This window comes from Acanthochromis polyacanthus, chromosome 22 (genome assembly GCF_021347895.1).
Source record: "Acanthochromis polyacanthus isolate Apoly-LR-REF ecotype Palm Island chromosome 22, KAUST_Apoly_ChrSc, whole genome shotgun sequence".
NCBI lineage: Eukaryota > Metazoa > Chordata > Actinopteri > Pomacentridae > Acanthochromis > Acanthochromis polyacanthus.
Genome location: NC_067134.1, coordinates 3,280,427 through 3,295,852, shown reverse-complemented (window position 1 = coordinate 3,295,852; position 15,426 = coordinate 3,280,427). Strand labels below are relative to the sequence as shown.

General features: G+C 40.1%; 4 protein-coding genes across 7 annotated transcripts in view; 3 read left to right on the top strand and 1 right to left on the bottom strand.

Moving 5' to 3' along the window:
• Positions 1-15,426, bottom strand: part of LOC127531994 (zinc finger protein OZF-like) — a 289,632-nt gene that overhangs the window by 246,669 nt on the left and 27,537 nt on the right. The gene's annotated exons all lie outside the window — the stretch shown is intronic.
• LOC127531996 (zinc finger protein OZF-like) overlaps positions 1-15,426 on the top strand; it is a 37,862-nt gene that overhangs the window by 14,253 nt on the left and 8,183 nt on the right. The gene's annotated exons all lie outside the window — the stretch shown is intronic.
• On the top strand, positions 707-7,540 carry LOC127531959 (uncharacterized). The gene is made up of 9 exons (XM_051942619.1): positions 707-1,152; positions 1,431-1,694; positions 1,809-2,063; positions 2,154-2,402; positions 2,551-2,808; positions 4,405-4,707; positions 4,807-5,076; positions 6,490-6,573; positions 6,686-7,540. The coding sequence occupies exons 1-9, from the start codon at positions 761-763 to the stop codon at positions 6,750-6,752; spliced, it is 2,142 nt and encodes a 713-aa protein (XP_051798579.1). The 5' UTR covers positions 707-760; the 3' UTR covers positions 6,753-7,540.
• The window catches only part of LOC110946113 (NLR family CARD domain-containing protein 3-like), a 77,511-nt gene continuing 76,991 nt past the window's right edge, over positions 14,907-15,426 (top strand). Inside the window, exon 1 of the mRNA XM_051942473.1 lies at positions 14,907-15,049. The gene's annotated coding sequence lies outside the window, so the exon portion shown is untranslated. The remainder of the gene's footprint in view (positions 15,050-15,426) is intronic.

The window sequence follows — 15,426 nt, the reverse complement described above, 5'->3', positions numbered from 1 at the left end:
AAGTTTAAGGGGTTAAACTAAAGCATTTTCTCAGGAAAGATGGATCACCTACAATCTTTCAAACTTCCATATTTAATGCTTTAAAAAAACTTGTGTCAAATTAGAGATATTGGAGCAAAAATGTAAAAAAAATGGATGATTTGGTATGAATGAACCCACATTTTTTATTTGATTTGACATTTTATGTCATGATTCATGATAAATTGCTGATTTAAATTAACTGTATATTGAGTTATTAAGACGGTGTGTTATTTTCATGTCATTATTTCGTCATGTTATTAGTCAACTGATCATGAATATGAAAGAGTTGATAGAACTTAAATGAAGGTCAGTGACTGACTGAAGCAATGAAGCAGAGAGAAGAATGTGAGTTTATCTGTTGATGTAGAAATATTTCCTGCAACACTTTGGAAACATGTGACAGTCTGGTACCTGTATGAGAAGAATGAAAAAGATGTGGATAAAAAGAGCTGCAGCTCAGTGACAACTATTCAGTCATGTTAATACCTCTTTATGGAAAAACAGAAACACAAGACAGGAAATGAAAAAACTGTGACATTTAAGGTGGTATTGGGTTTGTGAGTATTTCAAGAGTTTGAAGATGAAATCTGTAACCTGTAAAGCATCTGTTACTGCACTGATGAACAGGAATCATTCCTCATGAGGAGTTGTATTTCTATGACAGAGATGAAATCATTAAAACATGTTTTTCTCTTCATTTTACAGTGTTCAGTGGTTATCTCTTGATGAAACAACCAGGATGTTTGTGAATCTGTTCTGTGCAGCAGCAGAGAGAGAACAGCAGACAGGAGAGAAGATACTGGAGCAGTTATCATCAGTGTTCACAAATGAAACATGTCCTCACATATACAGCTGTGGTAAATATCAGACTGGTTTCCTGCTGGATCTGTTCTCCCTTGTGAAGGACTATGAGACTAAAACAGGTCTGAGAGTCCTTCCATCATTACAGTCAGTTTTCCAGTCAGCTCCTGCAGTCTGGTCCATAAACCTCTCAGAGAGAAAGACCTCCATCCTCCTGGAAGTGCTGAAACTCCAATCAGAGAAGAAAGAAGTGGAGCTGACAGGCTGGTCACATGAAGAGAGTGAAGTGAGGAGTTTCCTGCAGTGTCTGCCTTATATCTCACAGCTCAGGTAAGTCAAATACTGAATATGTTAAATTATACTGTATAGACTTTCTAGAATTTTGTCTCTAAATGCAGCTCATATTAATAATGTTCTTGAAAAGAGTGAATTATTCATTTACAGACTGATATAATGTAGATCCAGATGTTCCTCTGTGTTTGATTTAGCGTGACGTCATAACAGCTGAAATCACAATCAGACTCTTGTCATCACTCTGTCTGTGTGTTCATCCCTGATCCATAAGATTATGTGTCATAATGTAGAGTTATTTCTTTGCTGTGTTCCAGCTGTGGTCCAGGCTTCTTCCAGAGTGTGTGTTCATCCATCTCTGTCAGATCCAGACAGGAGGTCCAGCAGCTGGTGTCTCTGCTGCAGCTCCTGGACTTCAAGCTGCTGTTAACAGGAAAGTTATCCAGGACGACCTGCTGCTCTGTGGGGAGAGTTCTTCAACTTTGTGGCTCTCGAGTGGATCTCAGCCTCACAGCTAAGAAGATGTCTGTCAGAAGAACCTCCCTGCTTTTCAGAAAACCAACACAACTCCACAGTCTGAGGTGATCATTTCAACATTTCCTGTCTCTTCTTGTCTTTCACTGACTTTTACCTTCTTCCAGTTTAAATCTTTAGTCACTGATGGCTGCTCTTTGGTTTTTCTCTTTGGTTTTCAGGCTTTCCAATGCCATGGTCTTGCTCCTGTTTCGGTGGGTCAGAAGAAGTAAACTGATGTGTCCTTTGACTGTTGAAGAGCTTTGTCTCGAGGCTCAGAAAGATCAAGCATCAGAGAGAAAGTTGTTGAAGGTTGTCAGTAGTTTATGTTCCCTGCTGAGATCCTGTTCAGTCAGACAGTTGGTCCTCACTGAGTCCTGCATCCCTGCTCAGTGTCTCATTCCACTGCTGCTTCTCCATGGTCCTCCAACCATCAAGTAAGTATCCTTCCTCAACCTTCTGAACCAAACAAAGCATAGAATACTTTATGAGATAGACTCATTATTTTGTCTTTCTGAAACCTGCAGACTGAGTGAAGATCATGTCCAGCAGCTGCTGGTCCTGGTCCATGAAGTCCAGGACCAGGTCTTGACATTGTCTTTGTTGAATGTGGTTTCTGGAGACCTGACCTCCTACAGCCTGAACTGGGAGCTTCTTCACTATCTGCTGCAGCAGTGTCCAGCTCAGACCATCACTGTGAACCTGAGGAAGAACCGCTTCTTACAGGAGAGCGCCGCTCGTCTGCTTCCCTTTCTGGGCAGGATTGTGATTAAAAGGTGATCAGTTTGGATTTCTGACTTCTTACCAGGATCACAGTTGGTCTTCTTTAATGATTTTTCTGTTTACTGATGTGACTCATCTTTCTTCAGCATTTTCTGAGCTCTTTAAACAAAGTGTCCTTGTAAATGCTCTGGATGCTTTCAGGCCCACTCCCAGCTTGGTGATGACTTCCATCAGAGAGCTGTACAGAGCTCATGCCAGTCACATGGTCCCCAGTTTGCTGAGGTCACTGGATCATGTGATCAACCTGAGCTGCAGAGAGCTGGACTCAGTGGACTCTGCTGCTCTGCTCTTCACCCTCAGACACAGTGACGGAGTTAAAGTGGACCTCCGGTGGACCTCCATCCCAGCAGAGGGAACACGATCCATCCTCTCTGCGCTGGACAGAGTTTCTGAGCTCAGGTCAGATATTAGTGCTGGTTTTCAGACAATCATTGCTGTCCAACACACAGGACAGGATCCAGCTGTCCTCTGCCTCAGTATTAATGCTCCACTCATCATTCTGTCTTCACTTTTCATTCTACAGCAGTTTCTAACATCACAACTGTTTTAATTTCACTACAATACTTTGTTTCCATGTTAAAGTTGCTCTTCAGTCATTGATGAAACCCTTAGAAACTCATCTCTCTGTGTCAGATTTACATATTTACACGTAATTTCTATCATTCATGCCTTTAAATGTCTTAGATGAACTCTACACTCTACATCTGACCTTTGACTGCTTATTTCACTTCTGATGTCTCTTCTTGCATATAGAAAACTGAATATAGACATTTGAACAAGGTTTTTAAAAAGTGATTTTTACTAGTAAGGGTCTTTAAAAAAGATTTCAGATCCTTGCAGTAAACTGCTTTACAATCAAACACACTGTTATGACTGTAGCAGCTTTTTACTGTAAACGTGCAGTTCAATGTCTGTGATTTGACTTTTGGACCATTTTAAGGCATCATTACAGGCAGAAATAGAACAGCAGATGAACTTTGGTTCTAACTGAATAAAAAGACACGCTGACACCTTTTTACCTGCAGGATCACTTTCTGGGCTGCTTTTAATCAGCTGCTCCAGCAGTGAATGAAAAGAACATTTCAAAGTCTGAGCTTCACTTCTTTACTTTCTAATGAATCCCATTCAGATCATCTCAGACACTCTCTGCACAATTCCATGTTTCAGATTCGATCTCTTATTCATGCAGGAAATAGTGGAGAAGAGATTTGTTGATGGACACTCATGAGATAAAGTGAATCTTGTTCCAGCAGCAGCTTTAAATCCTCTTCCAAAGCCGTCATTAATGATGAATGTGAGAATCTAGTTTGGACCTGAAGGACGTCCAGATTCACACCTGATGAGCTGAAAGAGTGAAACTGGCCTCAGTCTGACTTCAACCAGGAGAAACAAAGTTCTCCAACATCTTCAGATACATGAAGCTTCTCAGCTCCATGACAGCAAGTTTCCAGAGAACATGAAGGGTTCCTGCAGCTCACTGCTTCATTCACAGCCTTTCAGAGTCCTGATGGAGACACAGTAGTGTTGAAACGTTGGTCTGTTTGCACTTTTAAAGGCTGTCAATCAAGCAGGGAGCTCCAGAGACTCCTTTCAGCTCCATAAATCCATCAGTGGGTCTGATCTGAACAGTCCACCCGCCACGTGTCCCCAACGTCCACCTGAAGGACAAAATGGACGTCAGGTTGAGTAAATTCCAGAGAAGCTGACAGTTTGTTTGCAGCCTGTCAGATTCTGTCCCTGCTTGTATTTTCTGAGCCGTGAGGCTTATTTTCAGTGACGTCGTTGTGATTCCAGATGTTGAACTTGATGGATGTAAAGGACAGAATGATGGAAGTAAAACTCCAGTTGTTAGGATGGAATGAATCTTTATATTTCTGTTTCTGTGTTTTCTTCCCTTTAGAATATGTGTGTATTCAAAGATCCTGTTGGTAAATTGAAGAGTTTTCTGTGTATTGACTTTTTATTTGCTTTCTTTCTGCATCAACTGTTCTTCAGTGTGGACAGGAATCAGCTGCTGAGGTTCATCCACTGCTGTGCTGCCTCTGACGCCCAGCAGGAGGCAGCGTCCGGCCTGCTGAGGACTCTGCAGCACCGCTTGGATCTGTCCTGCCAGTCCTGTGTGGATCTACAAGAGGAGGATCAGACTGAGCCTCTGAGTCTGACTGCTGATGACTGCAGGGCCGCATCCATCGTCCTGAAACACTGCAGCCCGGACACTCAGCTCCACCTGCAGGACTGTGAGGTGGAGGACGGAGGACTGGACCTGCTGTTTTCTGTCCTGGACAGGGTCCGCCTCAGGTGGGACAGAGCCCAGAATGAGATAAAGCAGAGAGAAGCTTGTTGTCCTTCATGTTGGACGTCCTGACAGTCTGTCTTTGCTCTGTTTGTCCTGTTCAGAGTCAGTAAAAGTGTCCTCCTCCAGCTGCTGTCCCTGCTTCCTGTCCACTCTGAGAGGGACACAGTGAGACGGGCCGAGTCCCTGTGTGGAGCTCTGGGTGGAGAGCTGGACCTCAGTCACAGCACACTGGACCAGAGGGTCTGTGGAGGTCTGGTCCAGATGCTGGACTCCTGTGAAGGACTGACTGAGCTGGACCTCAGTCACTGTCAGCTCAGCGACCAGCTGCTGCTGCCCCTCATCACACATCTGCACAAAGTCCAGGTCCTGGAGTAAGTCTCAGACCGGTTCCTTCTCTGGGAGGACAAACTAAGCATCAGCCTGTTGACCCTCTGACCTCCAAGAGGGTTCAGAGAGTCAAAGTAGACTTGATCTATTAGAAGAAAATGAAGGTCCAGACGACTCTGAAGCAGTCAGAAGCAACATATTTAGCTCCCAGAGTTCATTGGTGGGACTTTAAAGTCAGCTGGAGCCACTTTAGCTGGAAGAACTTTGGCTTTAATTCTTCTTTTTACCTCCAGTCTGCAGTTTCTGCTTTCTGCTTTTTGTTCTCATCTTATTTTTGCTCACTGTGCTTCATTTTTCTCTGCAGTCTAAAGTCCTGCAGCTCAGTGGAAACAGAACATGAAGAAGGAGAGAATCAGAAATGTCTTCTGTCAGGAGGACAAACTTCACATTTATTCATGATGAAAAAGCAAAAAGAAATTCTTTGGTTATCTTATAACATCTTTTAAAACTTGAAACATGTCCTATAGTTTTCTCAGTGTCAACAGATGTTAACAACTCTGGGACTAAATGGAGGCTTCCCACACTGTAGATGTTGAACTTTTTCATCTTTCCATCCTCTCCAGATGTTTCCTCTCTCCTCTGCTCATCATCTGTAGAAAGATGTTTCTCCATGCTGAATGGATCTCCAACAACCTGCTCCTCTGTTCTCTGTTTCTGAGCTGTGCTGCTTTTATTTGATTCATCCAGGAGCTTTGATTTTCCTCTCAGTCTCTCTGTGGAAACACTGCCTGCAGTTCACCTGAAAACCCTGCATTTTTCTCTCCTGACTGTTGGTCTCAGCTGAGTCAGTCGAGGTTTCTCTGTTGCACCAGAATATTTAGGGTTTTTTTACAGAATGTGGTGCAAACAATTTATTTTTAGTGCATTTTCTAATTAGACACGTAGAATAAAATGATTCAGATTAATTGTTGTGTGATTTAAAGTCTAGATTTGGTTCATTTCTGGACAGAACCACTCAGCACGATTCATAAAGCTTAAAATCTGAAGCTTCTTTTTGTTTTTTTACAATTTCTGTCTCTGATAAATGGAGTCGTTTCGTCCGTTTTTTTTGTTTGTTTTTTTTTAAGACGTCACTCCTGTTAATCCCAGCAGCAGGTTTAAGGTTCAGAGGGTTCAGATCCAGGTCTTGGACTAAAGAATATTCCAGATTCACAGAGTTCTAGATGAACCCAAACACACCTTCACTGGCAGCTGATGATGGATTGAGAGAAGATGATGGGAACAAACTTATTGTAGAGGAAAATGAGGCTGTTTACAGGAAGTTGTCCCATAAAAACTGACTCAAATTTAATTTTATGTTTGATCCTGTTGATGCACTGATGTGCTTCTTTGACCTTCTGTCAACATGTTATCAGATGGAGGATCAATGAGAGTCTCCTGTTGTGTTTGTGTTGCAGTCTGAGCCACAATCAGATCACAGACGCCTCCACAGATGTTCTCCTCCAGCTGATCTCCATCCACTCCTCCATCCACACTGTGCGGTGAGCAAACATTCATCTTAGAGGCTCACAGAGAAACCAGTGGATAGATGAGCTGACCTGATGCTGTTCTTCCTGAATGATGACGTCTGCTCTCTGCTTTGGTGTTTTTCAGACTCTTCAGCAACGACATCGTGGACAGAAGACCCTTTGAGAAGCACAAGCAGTTTGAAATGTGGTGAAGCAGTCAGGAGGTCATGTGATCATCAGGGATGAACTGTTGGATGTTGTCATTAAAAGCCTTTTCTCCTCATGAAGAGATGAAAACATGGAGTTCATTCTGGTCATCAGTAGTGTGAGATGTAGAGACTTTAGTTGAAACAAGCTTTGATTTTGACCACATTAGATTCTTTGTTTTTTTACAATCAATAAGACGACACTTTATCTGGAGGTAAAGAGCAGCCAGCAGTGTTTTCTAAAACTTGTTTGACATTATTAGTCAGTGGAGCTCATATTTCTGTTTGCTACCATGTAATGATGGTCTTAAAATTATTATTTTATTGTGACAAAACACAGACTGTAACTGTCAGTGTTGTGAACAGGCTGAAGTGATCTTTTTCTCCTGCTGTGATAACTGTATTTATTCTGGGAGCACAACCACCAAACAATCATATATTCAGGTCCAGCCCTAGTTGTGATGTTATTTTCTATCTATGTGCCATTTAGAGGGAAGTGAAGTACAGTATATTTTGTATGTTTTGTCAGTGGAAGTAGTTTTCACTGATCAAACATAAAAGCGTTCCCTTACTACAAGTATTTGGTTCAAAAGCTTTATGTTGTGAAAAAAAATGAGATTTGGAAATTTGTGTTTCTTGTGCCTTAACTTGTCATTTTGTAAAGATGTTGTTTATTTTTGCTATTTTTTATTTTATTATTTGGATGTACCAGAGTCTGCACATTATCTTACATTTTTGCCTGTCTGATCACATCATTTCTAAGAAATAAATCGGACATTACAGTCAAACAGTTACTCAGTACTTGAGTTGTCTTTTCACCAATATTTTTTTACTTGTGTAATTTTGTGGACGACTACTTTTTCTTCTACTGGAGTGATATTATTTTGAAGTGACGTGACTCTTATTTGAGTACAGTTTTTGGATATTCTACCCACCTCTGTATATATATCTATAAGTATACAATCAACTTAATGAGATTCTGCAGCCACAGTTTTGTCTCTCGTGTTCAAATTGACCCTATCATGGGTGCTGTGCTGAGCTACAGCAACTTTATGTTTGAATCCCTTCACCAGAATTATTTCTAGAACTCATTTATCTCGCTTGTCAAAGCAAGATAAATGATGAAAAGGCAGAATGATTTTATTATGAAGGAAATAGAAATACGGCTGATGTGTAGTTTTGGTCAAGTTTCTGTCTACAAGACGGCAGAAAAACGTGTTCTGACCACGATACATCAACATCACTGGACGATTGTAGCCTGTAGAAAGCTACTGATGACTTCATTTACTCTGAATGCTGCTAAAGCTTCAACGTAAAACTATATTTCTACTGTTTCAACGAATAAAACATGATTTCGTAAGACTCAGAAGGACGGCTGGTATAAACTAAGATGGTTTAATGAGAACTAGTTTCACATATTACACGAATTCATTTTGTTGTCTTCTTTGTAACGTCCAAACAAAAAATAAACACATTTTAGCTAACCTACAACTGAATCCCTGAATGACTGGAAGTGTTAGCTGAGCTTGTGGAAGTGCTAACGAGGGCCTGCTCTAGCAAGGATTATTACCGTCACACATGTAGTTTTTAAAATAAATCCTCTACAAGGACATCCATATCTTAGGAGAACACCTAAAAGACTTTAAAACCAAACTCAATAATAGATGACTGTCTTAAAATCTCCCCTAATGAAAATAAATGAATATCTGGCATCTATAGCACCATATCATCTGTCTGCTCTCCTCCATTTGAAGCTTTCAAATCCAAATAGGAAGAGGAACTCTGTATGAGACTCCCAGACGATCTGTGGAAAGAGAGCCTTGAAAATGTTTCTACTTGTTCAAATAATGCAGGACACTGTCTTATCCAGTTCAAGACTCTACACAGGCTTCATTACTCTAAGGAGAAACTACATGCCATATATCCACAAATGTCGCCTATTTGCGATAAATGCCACGCCTCAGTGGCAAATCTTCTCCATAGTTTTGTATTATGTCCAAAAATGCAGCATTTTTGGTCTGATATTCACCGCATTTTGTCTGAGGTCTTAAATATTCTTATTGAGCCGGAGCCCTCCTTTATTCTACTCGGTACATTGGAAGCATCTAGAAAATTAAGCAACACACAACAACACTTTCTTTCTTGCAGTCTTATAACAGCTAAGAAGTTGATATTTCTGCACTGGAAGAGCACTAAGACCCACTTGTAGAAGATGAGATATACTTTAAAAGATAGAATACCACAGTTCAATAGGACCTGGATGTCCCTGATATCATATCAGAACAACAGATAATTCAGTATGCACAACTAAAATACAACTCAAGAGTGAAAGTATTCAAGGGAAGGGTGCTTGGGAAGACGGGAGGTGGAGGGAGGAGGTCATTGGAGATTTCTGATAGCTCAGGATTGGAGATAACTGCTCTGTTCTGTTTGTCTGTCACTTATTTCTACAGATATGGAGCTGAAAGAATATTTGTAAAATATGTTTTTATAAATCTCTGTAACGCATATTGATCTCTACAGATCAAGCATAATTACCCTTTTTTATATCTATGTATATATATATATATATATATATATATATATATATATATATATATATATATATATATATATATACATATGGATATATAGGTATGTAAGTAAATATGTGTGTATGTAGATATTTATATATATATGTTTATATATGTGCAGGTACAAATGGATCTCCATCTCAAACACAGAACCTACTTATTAACCAGCAGCACCACCCCAGTATACTTAAACCCTCCTAAACCCATTACACTCTGTTCTCTCTCCCTTTTTTCTTTCTTTTTCTTCCTTTTCTCTCTCTTTCTTAATTTGCTTTGCAATTGTTCAGCAATTTGTTCATTGTTCAATTACTTAAAGTTTTTTTTTTTTTAAACTGCATGTATGTGTGGAATATATGTAAGATGAATGTTCAATAAAAACATCATTTAAAAATATGTCCTAAAATAGTCATGCGAAAAACATTTATGTCTATAAAATATACTGGACATAAATAAAAAATGGCTGCATAGTGAAATATATGAAGTCCATCTGCATTTATACATCATACTGATGTTGGAATAATAACTGCAGCCCACGTTCAGTCAAGTTAGCGAAATTACGGATAAACAACGTTTCCAGTTATCTCTTTCAAAATAAAAGCCGTGATTTGTTTAACAGAAAAAAAACGTGATTTCAAAAATATGATTTTGAAAATGTAAACCAAACTGTAAAAAGCGTTAGCTAGCTGCTCCACTTGCTCTGAATGTTTTTGTATCTATTTACAGGGCTGTCAACTCTCACGCTTTGGCCGTGAGACACACACAACTCAGCCCCTTCACACGCTCTCACTCCACACTCCCAATATCACACGGTCAGAAAAAGATAAGTTCCACTTTGCTGTTATGGGAATATGTAACCTTTGGGGAAATCCAGTTCGCGTTGTTACTACAGAGAACTCTAGGCTTGTGAAAATCTGGTCCTCATTTTCTGTCCTCCTCCCCAGTCATTGTGCAGCTGTAGGTGTCTGTCTCTGAGTGACCACAAAGCCTGTGTGCCCGGGAGCTTTAAATGATCGTGGAGGAGTGATTCTGGATCATCATACCAACATTAACCTCTTTTCAGGGACGTATTAAGGCTTTAGAACCAGTATATCGCTCAGTTGTTGTGTCAGTGGGCTTGTAGTCTCAAACTGAGCAGGAGAACTATAAGGTTTCTCGCATGTCACATACTTAAACATTTTGGTGTCACACGGCTGCTTAGAATGTTGTTATGGTGTGGTTTATTCAACATTTTTCTTGGTTGTGAATGCCTTGTTTGATCCTACCCATTATTCCTTCTATCTGTACTTTTTCAGTCATTACTAATACAACAATTCATTCAACACAAAATCAGTGTGTATTTCCAACATGTTCTAGTGTGGATCTCAGCAGTAAAAGTTTATAAATCACTGCTAGAACTAAGCTGGAGGGCAGGTGTTTTCCCCCCCCCAATATTACAGTTTTTCTCCATTGGTTTGGCTCATTTCTTGAAACCAAGATGACATTCTCAAAACTAAAAGATCATTTGGCCAAACAGACCCACAGTTTCGCACAACATTTCAGATAAATAGCAAAAACACATATCTTTCCCAAAACTGTTCATCCATGTTTCAAAACTAGTCCTTTTCTCATGTGAAATGTCAGTGCCACCAAAATTGCAAAGATCCTTCTCAATAGCTTCGTCTCATTTGCAGTCACTTTGAACTTTTGCCAGAATAAACCTGGAATGCTCAGCATAACACCATGGATACGCTGCACAAACACATATCTCTGTCAAAACAGTTTAGCCATATGTCAAAACTAAATTTCCTTGTCATATAATGAGTCAATGCCCCCAAAATGTGTTGTCCCTTTGGCCTTGTGTGAGCACTGCAAGTCAAAATGCTTAGCTGTTTTGTCACTGTAGCAGAGGTCTAGCTATTACAGAAGATATATGTGTAAAACTGCAAAATAAAAAAGGTATTTCTCAGTAAGAGCAGGTTCCAAAGTTTTGACACAAGCTCAGTTTTTATTCAAACAAAATGTTCTTCTATATTTTTCAGTATATAACTAAATCAATTATTCTACATGTACAGCAAACAAACAAAAGAAATCATTGCCCAGAGTAAATAAAGTTTCCCAATTACTATAATTCTTTTACTGGTCACGGTCATCCTCCTTCTCCTGGTCACCCTCCTCCTCTTCATCATCAATGTGCTGCTCTCTGTTTGGCCACAGATTTTCATCCATGTCACAGTGAATAGTTTCCCTTGCAATGCAGCGTGGGAAGAAACGGCGAGAATGTCTCAACCATCCTCTACACTGATCTCCTGTGATGTCCTCACACGCAGCATCCATTGCCTGGAGCAGGGTCCTCTGGTCTTCAGCTCGGTGTTCATACACTCTCCATCTCCAAGCAGGAAAAAAAAAACTCCTCAATCGGATTGAGGAAAGGAGAGTATGGTGGTAGAAACACCATGAGCATCCTTGGATGGGTAGTCAACCAGGCCCTAATGAGAGGGCTACGATGAAAATTCACATTGTCCCACACAATCACATAGTGTGGTAGGTGAGGTCCTTCGTCGTTCCTCTCGTTTTCTGGGATTAGATAAGTATAAAGTTGATCAAAAAAAGTCAGAAGCTTTTGAGTATTGTATGGGCCTAGGCTCGGGATGTGAGTGGCCACACCATTCTCGGATATGGCAGCGCACATTGTTATATTGCCACCTCGCTGGCCTGGGACATCCACTGTGGCCCGCTGCCCAATGACATTGCGACCACGCCTGCGACCCTTGGCCAAGTTGAAGCCAGCCTCATCCACAAAAACCAGAATGTGAGGCGTTTTATTCCCTTCGAGTGCCATAATTGTCTGAAACAGATAAAATAAAAATACAGATCAGTAATATTATTTTCTATAGGATTGTTCTATATTCTACACAAGTTCTAAATCGACAATAACTGACTTACATGTACATATTGGTGGCGCAGTTCCTTTACTCAGAGTTTCTTTCAAATGGCACTCGGTAGACTTGCTTCATTGTCATTTGATTTTTTTTTAGACCTCTGTCTATTGTGGATAGGCTTATTGTATTGATATTGTGAAAAATTGTGTTGTCTTCAATTACTGCATCTCGAATTTGTCTGAAGGTAATAGCATTATTTGTAATGACGAAATTGCAAATATGTTGTTCCTGCTGTTGACTCAGCAGCTGTCCTCTGCCACCCCTGAAAGGTTGTTGTCCAATCCTAGACAAAGACACCGAGGATAATTTCTACATACACGAATATACACATGTGTGCATGTTATATACATATACATATAGTTAGCATCGAATTGTGTTGGCCTGAATTCACATCATATTGAGGTTGGATTTTACTGTACTGTACACGACATTCAATTGTGCGTTTTCATGCATACCGGTTTTCCCTCCGAAATGTTTGAATGATGGAGGAGACTGTGGATCGAGGCACATTAGGCTGAACAGCTTCTGCCATTGTAAGGTTGTGGTTGACCACATGGTCTATGAGTGTGGCTCGTATTTCATCTGGGACAGCATGGTACCTTCTTGCCCCTCGGCCTCTTCCTCCAATACCACCACCCCGCATTCTCACACCTCTTCGTCCTCTTCGTCCTCTTCGTCCTCTTCGTCCTCTTCGTCCTCTTGCCTGAGCAGGAAGTTGTCCTTGAACATTTGCTTGGCCTGGAACCTCCATGTTCACACAGCAAATGATATAGGTCCTGGCCAAGATCTACTTATATATCTATATGTATAGTAATCACAATCATAGACATCACCTGTCAGAGAACTAATCAAACTGTTTGATTGGTCAAGTGAGATATGGGATACTCCTCCGTTGTTAGTCAAGTTCTGCTTTCACCTGACTGTCATTTACTGCCAAGTATTTAAAAAAAATATACACATGTATTTTATGGTATTATATTCAAAACCAATTTTGACAATTGAACAAACTATTCTGCATATGATGGCTCACACAATGAACCAATACTGACACATTTTGGAGATGACGACCATTTGACTGAGAATCAGCTAATTCAGCTAGATCAGGAATATCTATTCATTTGGAAAATGTGCTAAATGTCAGTTAATTGTGCTAACTTTAGGCTACTTGTACATAACCAAAACAGAGATGCAGTAAAACAATTGAGACATGAACTAAAGCATCTGTAATTTGATGAAAGCGATGAGAAACGCCATTCTGTTGTCAGCAGCTGCAGGTTACTTTTGGTATTTGTCCATGTTGTTTTGAGAATGTCATCTCGGTTTCAAGAAATGAGCCAAACCAATGGAGAAAAACTGTAATGTCCAAATTTGATATCAGACAATCGCAGATTCGGTATCATAAGAAATTATTATCCACAAAAAATCTTAACAGGTCATAATCTCACCAAACTCAGACATGGCAGTTTGCAAAATTTGTTAAAATTTGCACTTACCAGTCTCTGTTGTGTGGAGATCCTGTTCTCGTGACACCAGTTTGTTTAGGAACTCTGCAATGTCAGGAGAGGAAATCAGGAGGCAAACTCAGAGACACTCTGGAGACTCAGATGGCTTATGTTGAGAATAAGGTTTACTGATATCAGGAGACATGATACAGTGAGTAACACAGTGATGTGAGCACTGGCAGCATCGGTTCTAAGGAGTCTCTCTGGCCTTGGGTATGTATACCATTTGGGAGACATGCCATGTTTAAGGATACACTCCAAATATGGATACAGGACTGTTAACTCAGGCTCCATCCGGCCAAGAATACTGCAATATAACCTTGTTCTTACGCTGTCAGCCCAATAGTTGTCTTTCATTCCTATGTTATCTTTACCAAGCATCTGTCTGTCTCAGGATTATATTAGGGAAGGAGAGAGCATAAGCAGGTTTGCATCCTCAGTTTAGGAGAACCATCGGTCAAGGGTGACATCTTGTCTTGTAATTTGGGGTGACTTGGTACCAACATGAACAAACAGCTGAAGGGACACCTCAGTAGTGAGAAAGTGAGTAATTTTTCCTTCACATTTGTAGTAGTTTTCAATCATATTTTGGTCATCTTGAACATATTTGTGGTGGTTTTACGTCACAATTTAGTCATTTTACACATATTTGTGATAGTTTTATCAAATATTTTGGCCATTTTATACATATTTGTGGTGCTTTTATCACATATTATGGTTAATTTATACATGTTTCTGCTAGTTTTATATATTATTTTGGTCATTTTTTACCCAGTTGTGGTAGTTATATTTCATATTGTGGTCATTTTATACATATTTATAATAATAATATTTAAATGAGTCTGATGAATCTCCATCATTTCTAACACTGTTGGGTCTAAACCTTCATATTTCAACATGTTAGTTTGTCTCGATGATCAGTAATACTGGAGGGTCTGAACCTCAGTATTTAAACTGCTTCATTTCATTTGTCAAACCAATCTGATATGTCTGCAGGAAAACACTTTGGCACAATGTCTGTTTTTATTTTTGATGTGTTTTATGAATGAGTGTCAAGTCAAAGTGGAAGGAGCTGAGAACTCAAAGGAGAGGCATTTACGCACAGGTCCGACACTCAGCTGGGGCGGAAACAATCGGCGGCTGCAGGTTTGCCACCGGCGGCATAAAAGGGGACACACGCAGCACTGAGGAGGGACTGAGAATGAATGACCGCGTTCAAACAGTGACCGTGAGTTTCTGTTGGGAAAGCATCAAGATCTGCGGCAAACTGTGCAGGATTGCGTTCATCTCCAAAATCCGGGTTGCAGCCGGTAAGAGCAGAATTGTGGAGACTCTAAAAGACTGTTTAAGCTGCCGATGTGTGCCACTGCAGTATGTGTTAGCATTAGCATTAGCCACGGAGATCGATGTCAGCCACGAGCGGCTTGCTGTCAACTTTGTCTGTTTACCAATAATTTCTGTGTGTTTTGTAATTGTTCAGTTGAAAATAAGATTGCAGGCTAATTGGTGCTAATTAGAGGGTTCCAGCTAAGACCAGTGAATTCATCCTGTTTGTAATGGTGGGTTTTTACGATGCCCTTTATTTATTTATTGGATCTGGAAAGGATTGCACTTTAAAAGCACTTTATGCACTTTAAATAATTTTAAAACCTTGAAGTAAAAATTATAAAATGGTTAAAATTTCTTT